We start from the raw sequence: 12,714 nt of genomic DNA, 5'->3' as shown, positions 1-12,714 counted from the left end.
ATTCCTACCTATCAGACTTTCAAGCTCGACGGCTCAAAAGCAAAATTAGCTGTATTTTTGTGCATAACGAGGTCAGAATGAGACGAAAGCTATGTTTACAAGTTTGAATAGCTCAAAATCATAATTAAGGCCATTATGTCAATTTTGAGCGCTTATACATAAAATGAGCGGGAAGTTGCAGGGATGACCCTAAGGGTCAACCGTTTTCCAATTTTTTTTAATGTTTTTATTATATTTACTTTTTCTGCTTTATTATTGATAGTTTTAATTCTGGTTACGTTTTTTCTGTTTTTTTGTGTTGTTTTTATAATATTTACTTTTCTATTTTATTACTGATTGAGCACATGAACCGTGGACTTTTGAATTTTCTGTTCTTTTTGTTTTCTTGTTTCTAAGTCTTACCAAAGTATATTTGTTTATTTTTTTTTTTTTAAACAATGTTCAACTAAAGTCTATGATTTTCAAAGATTTCCTTATTTTTATAAGATTTCACACTAAAATAGAATTATTTTAGCTTCAGTTTAAAGATTTGTATATATTGTTTTAGATAATTTAAATCGGCGCTTCACGAATTGCAGCGTCATCTTAAGGATACAGTTAATAACATTACAAATCATGACCGATTGCGCTACCTGGTGGGGAAAAACAAAACTAATTGTTTGGTTCTCACATTGCGGTTACTCATCTACAGTAGGATTTACCTATATTAAACTTTTTCATAGTCTGTGCCGCTTGCATTTCTGAGCTCACCAAAGTTAGCCCCTCAAAAATTATTTTTTTTTCTATTTTCAATTTTTTTTCTATTAAGTCGTTTGTTCATCGTTTGTTCTTAATTGTTCACTGTTAATAATTGTTTGTTCTCTATTTATTTATTTAAAAAAAATTATTTAAAAATATACCTCTAAATTAGCCCCCCTATTAAAATGTTTAATATTTTTCCGTCAACAATGACTCGTAAATATTTATTTTCGATTGTTCGTACATAAAATACGTTTTTTCTCTTTCGAAATTATTCAGTTTTTGTTTAATTAACTATTTTAATTAGTTAAATATATGTATGCAAAATATGTGTACCGCGCATGCGTCAACTATACACTTAAACTTTCAACGCGGTTTTAATAGTGAAAAAAAAAAACAATTATAAAACCTGAAGAAGCAATTAATTGGTATCCAGTTTAATTAAAAAAATAAATGAAATAATGTACTCACGCATACAGTTTAAACCTAACACATTTTTTCCTTCTCCTACCTACACTTATGAAGATAGAAAAAAAGGTAGGTAAAGGGTTAATAAAATATATAAACAAATAAGTAAATATGTTCCTTATTTGATATATGGTGGTCATAGTTATGATTATAAAATTGGAAATTTTGAGAATAGCTATTGTGATAATTGAAATAAATTCATCTCAACTCAATTTTATTTTTGAAATTTAAAAATTTTATGGTAGGAAGTAAACAGTTATATGTATATATTAGAATATATTATAACAGCAGATTTAATTGGGCACTTCTGATTGATTGTAATAAATAATCTATAAATTCAAAAATATTAATAGGAAAAATTAATGAATAATTGTATGATATTAGAGTTCGGACTGTCAGTAATTTTCGAATGTTACATGGAAAAAATAATATATTTAAAAATGCTTTTAGTTTATTTTATTTTTCGAAGAATATGTACAACTTTTCATCTTGTTCATGAATTATTTGTTCAAATAGGTGAAAAATTATTATATAATTATCTAATTTTACTACTAAATAGAACATTTTTTGAAATTTTCTTCTGGTTTTAGGATTATCTAGATGTCTAAAAAACAATTAAGTTACTATATTTGTTAGTTTCTATTACTAAGTAATAATTACTAGGCATAATTTGTTTTTATTAATAAAATAATTTTTTTTTCAGATTGATCCAGAATTATATGATTAAAGATGATGAAATTAATTTTTGCATCCACCATGATTATGACGGCATATTTCGAATGATGATAACGAGAGATCGTAAAAATATGCATGACAATCGAGTTGCATAGTATTAATGACAGGTAGATGAGTAAGTACTACGTCACGTCATATACGGCTATGATTATTGATGAAATCTGTTGGTTGAACCAATAAGTTTGAGGCATCCATAAATATCGTTGGATTTCAACGAGGTAAACGATTAAGTATCTGTCACTGCTAGTCATATATTAAAAAATAAAAAAGGCCATTCGGCACCTCCCAATCAAAAGTTATTGCAAGAAGAAATAGGAAATGTACGATTTTTTGAAATTTTAAAAATTTTTAAATGCTGTACACTAGAAAATTTAAAAACTTATGAAATCAATGTATAAGGTAATCAACAATATTTACTTTTTACAAGTGCAATCAAATAAGAGCCCCAGTAGATGCTCAGGAACCATATTCGTGAATATAGATACACAAATACATGGAGTATAAATTAATTTTATATTAAGGAAAGTAGTAGTTTTTCAAGTTGATGTATGAAATTTTTTTGCATATGCCTTTTTTTGTAAATTATCAAATCCATTCATTATTGTATATCAATTTCAATCCATTCATTATTGTATATAAATCAAAAATCGCAACTTTAAATAAAAGACGAAAGACACTTAATGACTGTAGGGCAAACAGTTTTACATTTTTTTGGACAGAATTAAGACTATGTTTGTTATAGTTTTAAGTAAAAAAAAATATCTGTATATAATCTTAAATATTATTTTTCATAATTATATTTTTTGCAAATTTATTATCGATTACTGAATGTATCATACAATGTATTGATATAAATTTACGTTTTCTTTTTACAATAAAAATATCATTTATATCTAGAATGATGAAAATATTTACATTTGATAATATCTAGATGATAGTGTAACTATTTTAGTTCAACTTCATTTATAGAAGAAGAATCACTTAATGAAAAATGTTTTTGAAATTTTATAAGGTATAAATAACAAAAAAATAAAAATATTAACCAAGATTTACTTAAAAAAACCTCTGTTATATATATGGGTCATTCTCTGTAAGGAGGATTGAAAACTAAAATGAAATAAATTTTTTATGCTATTTTTTTTTTGCTATTAATTCGTAAACCACCGAAATAACAGTCCCCGGGGCTGTCCTTTTCCTAAAATTGAAACTTTAAGATTAACAGTCTCCTGCCAAAAGTTCAAAGCCAAAAAAAAATCAGGCGTGCTGTTTTATGTTCTGTAGGGCTTATAAGGATCTATAACTAGCTTTAGGTTAATAACCATAGAGCTGTTAGCGCTTTATCGCCATTTTATTTAGTGTCAAAACGCCGTTTGTGCAGGAGAGATGTCTGGCCCACTTCGATACTCAGTCCTCTGTTAACTATTTTTATTTGTAATTAAAAATAATTTGGTCGAAAAATTTTGTACAGATTTAAGACGTACTTACAGAGAACCACCCATATAATGTTTCAAAAATTTTATGTATTCTCTAAATCATATGAGACTCTGATTAATAATGAGTATGAATCTCACGGATCCTAACTAATGTATATAATTGACAAAAATATAATATAAAATATTAATAAATTGAAAGAATAAAAAATTCGCATTAAAACAATTAAAAAATATATCCAAGTTTTTTTTTATTTCTATTTTTTTATTAAATATTTATCTGTCATTAAAAACGTCATCAATATTGGTTAGATCACTTATAGATAATAATGGAAAAATAATAATATAAAGAAATGTATATTTATTTAAAAATAATAATTTATCCGAAAATATATTACTCATTATAATTTAATTAACGACCAAACACTATTTACACTAATTTCATTTAATTATAAATAATTAAATACAAAGCCGCATATAGGTTATGGTAGCCACGTGGTTGCTTACCATAAAAAATAAATGATTTTTCAGTTCTCAATTGCTATGTAAACATTGAAGCTATGTAAATTATTACAAACAAAACTTTGAAAGTACAGGCCATATACTTTTACTGTAAAATTAATTTATATTAATCATATTAGACAGAGTATAATGATATTTATAGTTGAAACACGTTATTCATGTAATCTTCCGTAAGTAGCATTGAAACTACGTGGTTTAAATAATACTGATTCAAAATTATTAATTATTAATATTAGAAGGAAAAGTTACTATCTAGAAACTTTGATTAAAACTAAGAAATCGTTCGACAACTAGATAATAATTGCAAAACAAAAGATCATCAATAAGTATTCTTTTTAATTCAAATTCAAGCAATCAGTGTAAAAAAAGTAGTATTCAGTGAAATTAAAATGATAAGTGCTTGTTGATTAAAATGAATTATTTGTTTATTTATGTTTAAATGATACACTTTATAGGTTATGGATATCACGTGGTTATTTTTTCATACTTTTTTTTTCTATATTCAAAATTAACTAAAATTGTAAATAAAATATTCGAAATTAGCTTGCATATGAAATCCAAAGTGGAAAAATAATATATATAAGCAAAAATTTATTTTCAACTTAATTAAATATATTCATAATAACTTTATTACTAGTACTGTACATTTTTTTTCTTTAAATCTAATTAGTAAAAAAGTTACAGCTTCATACAGTATCTCGGATCTTGTTGTCTTGTTAGTTCTTTGATAAAAGCATCGTTGGCTTAAACTTACTCTGTAGAACATTAAATTACATTATGTTTAGTAATCAACTCAGAAAAATAATTTTATTACACGATTAATGTCTTTACAAGATTTAGATTTTCGTTTTGCTTGGTTAGCTCGAATAAAACTATTTCTATTCCTCCATTCCTCCAGATCATTATCTATGCTATTTCTATTTACAGACGATGTCCTTCACTGTTTCAATATTAATCAACTGAAAAAAATTATTATTTAAATTAATGTGAAATCATATAAATCTATTTAATAAAAATGAAAATAAAAATATTCAATATTATTATGCATTAATTTTTTGATTTTATAAGAATAATGATTAACGTAGCCCTACTGCTTCATATAAATATAATATTTTAACAATTTCGCAGATGCTTAAAATAAATAAAATTTACGAGTATAAAAAAAAAGAATGATTTGATATTGAAATTATTATATGTAAAAATTGATTATATAACCTTAACTGTGTCCATTGAAGATACTTCAATGTATCAGAATTGATGAGATGTCAAATACCTGTAAATAACTCAACGAGAATTATAATCCTCATTTCACCGTTTATCACTGATATTAATATTAATTTAAATATTAATGAGTGCTTATTTCTGGGAATCGAAATAATAAATAAGATGTTTACCCATTTTTTATATTTCGTGAACCTTTATCTTATTTTTTTGTCCTCTTGATACCGGCACGTGAAAAATTTTTTAAACTAGTGACGGAAAATTACCACTTTTTTCTATTATATTCATATTTTAGTTAAAATTACCTGTTGTTGTCGTTTTTTTTTTTTTTTTTTTTTTTTTTTTTTTTTTTTTTTTTACTTGGATATTTATGAAACAAGACGGATTTTCAGAAGTCGTCATAACGAAAAAGTTTAGTTTATAAAGAAAAAAATGAATAATCTTAATTTTTATTTAACTGTTTGTTTATTACACTTTTGAATGAAAAACATTTTAAAAGCGTAAATTATTGTTTTAAAATAAATTTTAGTTTGAGAGTACCTTTCTACGCAGGTTTGATAATTATAAGTAGGAGCAGTTATTTAACCAGATATTAAAATATTAAAATGGTTAAGTAGCCAGTAATTTATCCCTTTATATATGACACTGAAGTTAGCAGACATTAAAAATTATTTAAAAATTTAATAATAATACAATTATAAAAAAATTAAATTAAAAAAGTTCATATGTGAAAATTAATAAAAATTACAAGTGAAAATTTTTAGAAGCATTTTTTTATTGTAATTGATTTGTTATTAAAATTTTAAAAATTGTCAGCTGATGGCTAATTTCAGCATTATCTTTATATCCTTACTGTACACGTATTGAATTTAAGCAATTTTTCGTGTTTTTCGTGTTGATTATAGTTTTCATGAAAATATAAATTTATATATAGTTTCCCAATTTTAGAAATAACGTGGATGTATGCCCGAGTACAGAAAAATAATCAACAAAATACTCCAATTTATTTATAAATTAGAATTATTTAAATCATTTTTGTAACATGTTACTGAGAGTTCTTGTAGTTTTTATACAAACATTCATCGTTTTTCCTGAGAAAGTTAGTATGAAATGATGATATTATAATTTAATGTTATATCATAATACTCATTTTTATTTATGACACTAAAATTAGCAGACATCTGAAAAAAATTTTGTCTATTTCAAAAAAAAATTAATCATAAAAATAATTTCGATAAATTTTTGTAAGTCTAATTGTTGATCACTTTTTTTTGTCTTATTTATTATAAAAATTTATTAAAAATTGCCTGATGTCCGTCAACTTTAGTATCATTTTTATTTATTTCTAAATTTTTATGAAAACATTTTTTTAGACAATGGAGTATCTTCCAGTAAATTATTTTTCTTAATTAAACTCTTTAGTGATTTAATCCAAAGTGGATTTTGTGGAGCAACTATGGCATATATCTTTTATTGTTTTGGGACTACGTGCTTCTACAATTTTTTAATTAAAATTGCTTGGTTGGTGTTAATTTTTTGTAAGTCACTATAATACTATGGATTTATTATAAAATAGTTTATCTACATTTGAGATTTTCATAGTTGAATGCCAGTTGTTTAAACCGAGATTAATTATACTCGAGGTCAAATTATCGTCATTAATTTATATCTATATCAATCAAATGTATAGATATACCAACAATGATAATTTAATTCTGGGTTTAGTACTCAAAAATCACTGCTAAAGAAATTGTATGGGTTTCTATATTACTTTTATTTTTTTTTTTTTCTAGTCAAAAACGTTGTTTATAAAATTACTTAAAACTTGGAGGAAATCATGACATTTCATTTGGAAACTGGTATGCTGAACACAAACCAAGTAGACTTGTAAGTACAATTAAATGTTAATAATAAAACATTATTAATTATTTAATTATATTATTTTCTTACATTACAGGTTGTGTCTACCCTTGAGGGTAGCTTATTTATATATGACATGATGGAGAGAACACATATATTTTGGCACCATTTTAATCACAAAAATAAAATTTTTATATTTTTCGTAAATATTATCAACCATTGCGTAAATATTGATTTGAAGGGTAAGATTTTCGTTATTTTATTTCTTAATTTCGACTAAATCAACATTATTTTTAACAATGATTAAATTCTAAATATTTTTATATCAAAATGACATTGACTAACCATCTAGTATCATATCAAAGTAAAATGATGTGAACTTATCATGAGTCGATAAGTTCCCATTCAGTTACAATCGAATTGCTACGTTAATTATTGAAGTCAACTTTCTATACTTGAACATAAATTTTTATTAATTTATAAATCAGAAAATTAGATATTACATTTATTTTCAATTTTACTGATATATCTATCTATATAAATAAATAAGTAAACGTCTATATTTTAAAAAATATCCATGGCTGTGTTCGTCCATAAATATTTTTGCTTTATTTCGTTGTTTATATTCATAGACAAATGACAAACGACTATTGTCTTATTAACACCCCTTTTTAGAAATTTTCGTCATTCAGTTTACAGTACTTGACAACAAAGAAATAATTTAATTGCCTGTATCGATAAAGTTGTATTAGTTATTAAAATTAAAAATAATTACTTTATTTTCAACACTTAATTTAAAAAAAAAGGTGTGCTTAACTAAATTTAATGCATATAGTTTGTTAAGTAATTGTAACCACTTTGAAAATATTAATTATTTAGATGCTAATGAATATTTTTATTGTTTCTAGAATATTGTGTGAAATATATTAATATACTGCCAGCAATATCAGTAGTACCTGTTGATTTGGCAGTTAATGCGTTAATAAAGTATATAACATACTTTAATACTGATAAATTGCCAGAACATAGCTCGAGAGTATGGCAAGATATATCTGATGAATTAAAAGGAATGTGGAAAGTCCCAGCTGTAAGGATTAATGTACGACAAAATAGAAGGAAAATTTTAACACTTGCTCGAGAAAAATGTGGAATTTTTATCCAGAATAACGAAAAAATCTCCTCTAATTTAAATGTTTCAACTGCCAGTTCTGATAATTCCAATACTACAAATGATTTAAATGACAATGACAGTGATAATAATAATGAAAAAAATGGTGAACTTGAATCTGTTGTGAGTAACAACGATGATGAGTGTGAAGATTTTCATGTTACAATTACACGAGAGCAATGAAATCTAATGAAACATGACAAACCATTTATTTATAAAGGTCGCAAGTACTATGGTTTTGAACCTGGTGTGTGGACAAATATTGTTTCATTCGCCTTTTGGGAACAATACCGTCTCAAATGTGCTTTTGTATTTAAACGTGGTAAAATTAATGGAAGTACTAACTATGCAGTCATGAGTGGACGATGTAAAGATTGCTCTTGTCTTAATTCCGTACGTGGAATTATTAAAGATCCTCCTTTAGATGACGGGCCTGTTATTATTACCATGAAGTGTAGGGATACACGTTATTCCAAGCATGCTGATGTGAAACGTCCTCTTAATGGTAAAAAACGTAAAGAAGTTCAGCAAAAATTACTACGTTCTGGTGTTCTAGGTTGGAGGAAGGAAGAAGCTAAAAACATTTTGAAACCTGGAGATACTGGATCGCCTTTTTATACAACTTCAGCACACTTCACCAAGCTAAAAAAGAAGCGATAGATGAAGAACTTGGTATTCATTCTGATGATCGAAGAGATTTAATATTAGCTATACGCAAGATGAATCAGGATCCATCGTATGTTAATTCTATTTCATGGATTAGTGATACACCATTCTTTGTCTTCTATGCAACTCCAACACAATTTCACACTTACGCAGAATATTTGCGAATTAATAAACAACACTCATCAATAGGTATTGATGCAACTGGTGGATTAGTTAAAAAACTGTCAGATTCTCGAGATAAAAAAACTGGTCATATATTCCTGTATCAAATTGTTATTAATTTTGATCATACTTCCATTCCGGTTTATCAAATGCTATCAGAAAAGCATAGTGCAAGGTTTATTGCCTTTTGGCTTTCTGAATGGACAGAAAAAGTTAATTTACCACAGCAAGCAGTCTCTGATGGATCCCGAGCTCTTTTAAATGCAATGTCCATTGCATTTAATGGTAAATCTTTGAAAGATTATATTAACTTTATGTTTGAAAGTGTAACCACCAGTGCTAATTTACAACCACGTACTTTCATTAGATTGGATACAGCACACTTCCTTCATGCAGTCAGCAGTTGGAAATGTTTTCAAACTGCCCTGCATAAAATCGTGAAATCTTTTTTTTTCTCTACTGTGTCGCATTAATGATTGATTGTGGAGAACTATCTAAATTAGAGGAAATATGTATGATGATATTAATAGTGTGTAGCACAGAGTTTGAAGATACAATCATTGCTATCGGTGACCGGATGGTGACTCCAGTTGAAGCTAGAAAATATTTAGAAGAATTAGTGGCAAAACGGAATCCTGATCTCACTGTTATTGATTCTGTTGAAGTTGATCCTGATAAAACTGTAATTTTTGAAGAATTATCATCAAAAGCTACTGATGACAAAGGGTGGTCAGTAGCTCTTTTAACATGGATTGAAAATCTTTGTAAAAAGTTAATACTACAATTTTTATTGGTAAAAAGCTTAACACTCATTATGTCCCAGGCCTGTATGCTGATCTCGTTGATAAGATGAAAGATTTTCCACTTTGGACAAATGTATGCACACCTAAGACTATGTCACGGCCAAATTCTTCTTACGTTGAAACAGACTTTAAAGACCTGAAAATGAATTTGAGAAAAAGTAAAACTACCTACGACAGTAAATAAGTTTTTAAAATTACACATTGCTGATATTTTAGGTGGAGTTAATATATTCCGATCAAAACTTACCAAATTTATAGTCGATAATTCTTCCAAGGAGTATCAGAAGAAACCAAAAGAAGAGAATGAGTATGAAAACTGGAAAGGATTAGGTAAAAATGAAACTACGATAGATTATGATTGGGCAACAGATTACGAAAATGGGTCGGATCAGATTGAACATAATGATTCAGCTACCGTGTCGGAGAATCCTATTGATTTGGTGAAACATGCGAATTTATCAGAGAAAAATATTGATCAAAATGACTCTGTTACTACATTCAATATTGGTGATGATCATAACTATAGCTCTATAAGTATTCAAGAAAAACATGAAGACTCAAATATAAACACTAGCATTGTTAATAAAGAAATTATCAACAGCTCTGATGAAGAACTATCGTTTGAACATAAAAACAATCAAAATGATTCCGTGGTTCCGTTTGAGAATCAAAATGATTCTAGTTACAACCAAAAGTTTGATAAAGACAAAAATTATTGCCTCGATATAAGTATCACTAGTGTAGAAAATCACGAAACTATTGATGACGGATTGTTAAATACTGATTTTCAAACTGTTACTATTACTTCTACTGATTCTCTAGATGATAGTATTTCTAATTTATCGTCATCCACAAAATATCTCGATAATGAAAAAAAAATACTCATGAATTTTCTACAGTAAAACAAGATAATGAACCTTTATTTTTAGCAATAGAAAACATGACGAAAAAAAAATGGTGAAAAAGAAAAGAAACGGTCATTACTTCCAAGATTGTCCAGAAGTTGCTCTGTTGAATAATTTAGTAGATGAAGAAAAATCTAAAGATACCAAAAAAGAAAAGATTTTTACTTCGTAACGGTAATAAAACTGGTCCAGTTCAATTTAAAGGAATTAAATGGACAGCATTAAATACTTGCCCCTTTGACTCAATAGTTCAAATCATCTTCACAGCAGCAATCGATAATACTTATTCTCATTATCGTCACTTCATAAATAATTCTGACCTTTTAATATTTGAATTTGTAAAAGCTTCATAAAGACCGGAGCAACCCGGAAAATATACGAACAACGTATGGCTATTTTACATCCTATTTATGATACAAAAAAATTGGAGGAAGATAGTTCAGAAATTAAGATTGCTCCTAACATAAATTGCCATGATAACGTCATCCATCTTTGGAAAAAATTACATGAAGCTGCACCGAGTGTTATTGAAACTACTTCATGCTCAAATAGATTGTGTCAAATTTACACGCGAGCTATTCCAGCTATAAGTGCTAACCACAGAATAATAATAAGACACGGATTTAAAGCTCTTGAAAAAGCTTTACAATTTTATCACAAAATTTTCAATGTTCGGTGTCCATTTTGCTTTGAAGCTATTGCAACTCGTGTCACTGTTCCTCAAAAATATCTGTTTATTGAATTAGATGTAAGGGACAAAGAGTGCGGACCCAGAGGAAAAAGATGTAAATTAATTGAACTTCCTATTTATTTAAATTTGCAACTCGAAAATAGTGAGGAATCTAAAACTAATTTACGGTATAGGTATATTTATTATACTTGTTAATATTCGTATTTTATGCATATTATTGTAAATAACATCAAAAATTTATTTATTTTCGGAATATCAGGCGTTGTAGCGTTTATCACGGGCCATTACTTGGCTTATTGCAGACGAATAGGAGGTAATTGGCAGGTATACAACAATTTGTCAACAAAACCTGAAGCTGTATCTGATAATTCTGAAGTTGAACTACACGCAGTGTTCTATATATTAGAATAATTAATTCTTTGAAGAATTCTTCGTTTTTTCTTTTGTTTAATTAAATTCTAATTAAATTTCTTTAATTAATGTTATTTAATTTTAACAATTTTTTTTATGTATATTGCCAATAGGCATATGTTGATTAGTAAATAAATAAATAAATTAATTATTATCAATACTTCAATTACTATTTAGTATCACTACTAAAATGATGAAAATTATCATTCTCATTGAATGATTTAAAGGTATTGAACTTATAATCAGTTTTAATAGACTGAAGCATCTTCGATCGACACATTGAGGGTTAATTTATTTTTATGTTTAATAATTTCAACATAAAATCATTATTTTTTATTCATAAATTTTATTTATTTAAGGCATCAAAAAGATCGTTAAATTATTCGAGTTATATTTGAGCTAACTAAGCAAAAGCATTTTTGTGAGTTGATTATTAAACCTCATAAAATTTAATATTTTACAAAGTAAGTTTACCAATGATGCTTTTATCAAAGAAGTAACACAACAAGATCCGAGATGCTATGAGGCTATCACTTTTATACTAATTACTCCGTTTTACTAATTAAATTTTATGTAAAACAAAAATACATAGTACGGGTAATAAAATTATTATGAACACATTTGATAGAAAATGAATTTTTGTTTATATTTAATTTTATTTTTCTACTTGTCAATAAATTTTTCTCTTTACTCGAATAACTTAATTCAACTATAATTGATTTTGGCTAATTATTGTGGAAACTTTAAGCATATAGTTGACGCATGCGCAGTACACATATTTTGCATACATATATTCAACTAATTGAAATAGTTAATTAACTGTAGGTAGGAGAAGGAAAAAATGTGTTAGGTTTAAACTGTATGCGTGAGTACATTATTTCATTTATTTTTTTAATTAAACTGGATACCAATTAATTGCTTCTTCAGGTTTTAT

General features: G+C 26.6%; 1 protein-coding gene and 2 long non-coding RNA genes across 4 annotated transcripts; 2 read left to right on the top strand and 1 right to left on the bottom strand.

Moving 5' to 3' along the window:
• The first annotated feature begins 733 nt into the window (after window positions 1–733).
• LOC141533991 (uncharacterized) lies at window positions 734–2,328 on the top strand. Its single transcript, XR_012480366.1, has 2 exons — window positions 734–1,275; window positions 1,910–2,328. It is a non-coding gene; the product is annotated as an uncharacterized LOC141533991 (long non-coding RNA).
• Window positions 2,329–4,464: 2,136 nt separating this feature from the next.
• LOC141533990 (uncharacterized) lies at window positions 4,465–5,631 on the bottom strand. 2 transcript variants are annotated; one of them, XR_012480365.1, is made up of 3 exons: window positions 5,288–5,631; window positions 5,109–5,166; window positions 4,465–4,852 (listed from the first exon to the last, which is right to left on the bottom strand). It is a non-coding gene; the product is annotated as an uncharacterized LOC141533990 (long non-coding RNA). The 2 variants fall into 2 exon arrangements; XR_012480364.1 differs by having other exon boundaries at window positions 5,109–5,631.
• A 360-nt stretch (window positions 5,632–5,991) lies between these two features.
• On the top strand, window positions 5,992–9,735 carry LOC141533989 (uncharacterized). Its single transcript, XM_074253112.1, has 5 exons — window positions 5,992–6,213; window positions 6,488–6,652; window positions 6,908–7,001; window positions 7,072–7,216; window positions 7,883–9,735. Exons 4-5 carry the CDS (start codon window positions 7,111–7,113, stop codon window positions 8,323–8,325), a joined length of 549 nt encoding a protein of 182 aa, XP_074109213.1. The 5' UTR covers window positions 5,992–6,213; window positions 6,488–6,652; window positions 6,908–7,001; window positions 7,072–7,110; the 3' UTR covers window positions 8,326–9,735.
• Window positions 9,736–12,714: the final 2,979 nt, after the last annotated feature.

Source organism: Cotesia typhae, unplaced genomic scaffold (assembly GCF_013202065.1).
Source record: "Cotesia typhae breed Kobodo isofemale line unplaced genomic scaffold, CoteBio_Ctyphae scaffold_13, whole genome shotgun sequence".
NCBI lineage: Eukaryota > Metazoa > Arthropoda > Insecta > Hymenoptera > Braconidae > Cotesia > Cotesia typhae.
The sequence above is the reverse complement of the archived record's forward strand: the minus strand, read 5'-3'. Positions and strand labels throughout refer to the sequence as shown.

Bases quoted from the DNA above. Each gene is read 5' to 3' on its own strand.
- LOC141533989 (XM_074253112.1), top strand. From the start codon at position 7,111: ATGATGGAGAGAACACATATATTTTGGCACCATTTTAATCACAAAAAT. The intron at 7,217-7,882 runs GTAAGATTTTCG...TATTGTTTCTAG, and splicing joins CGTAAATATTGATTTGAAGG to AATATTGTGTGAAATATATT.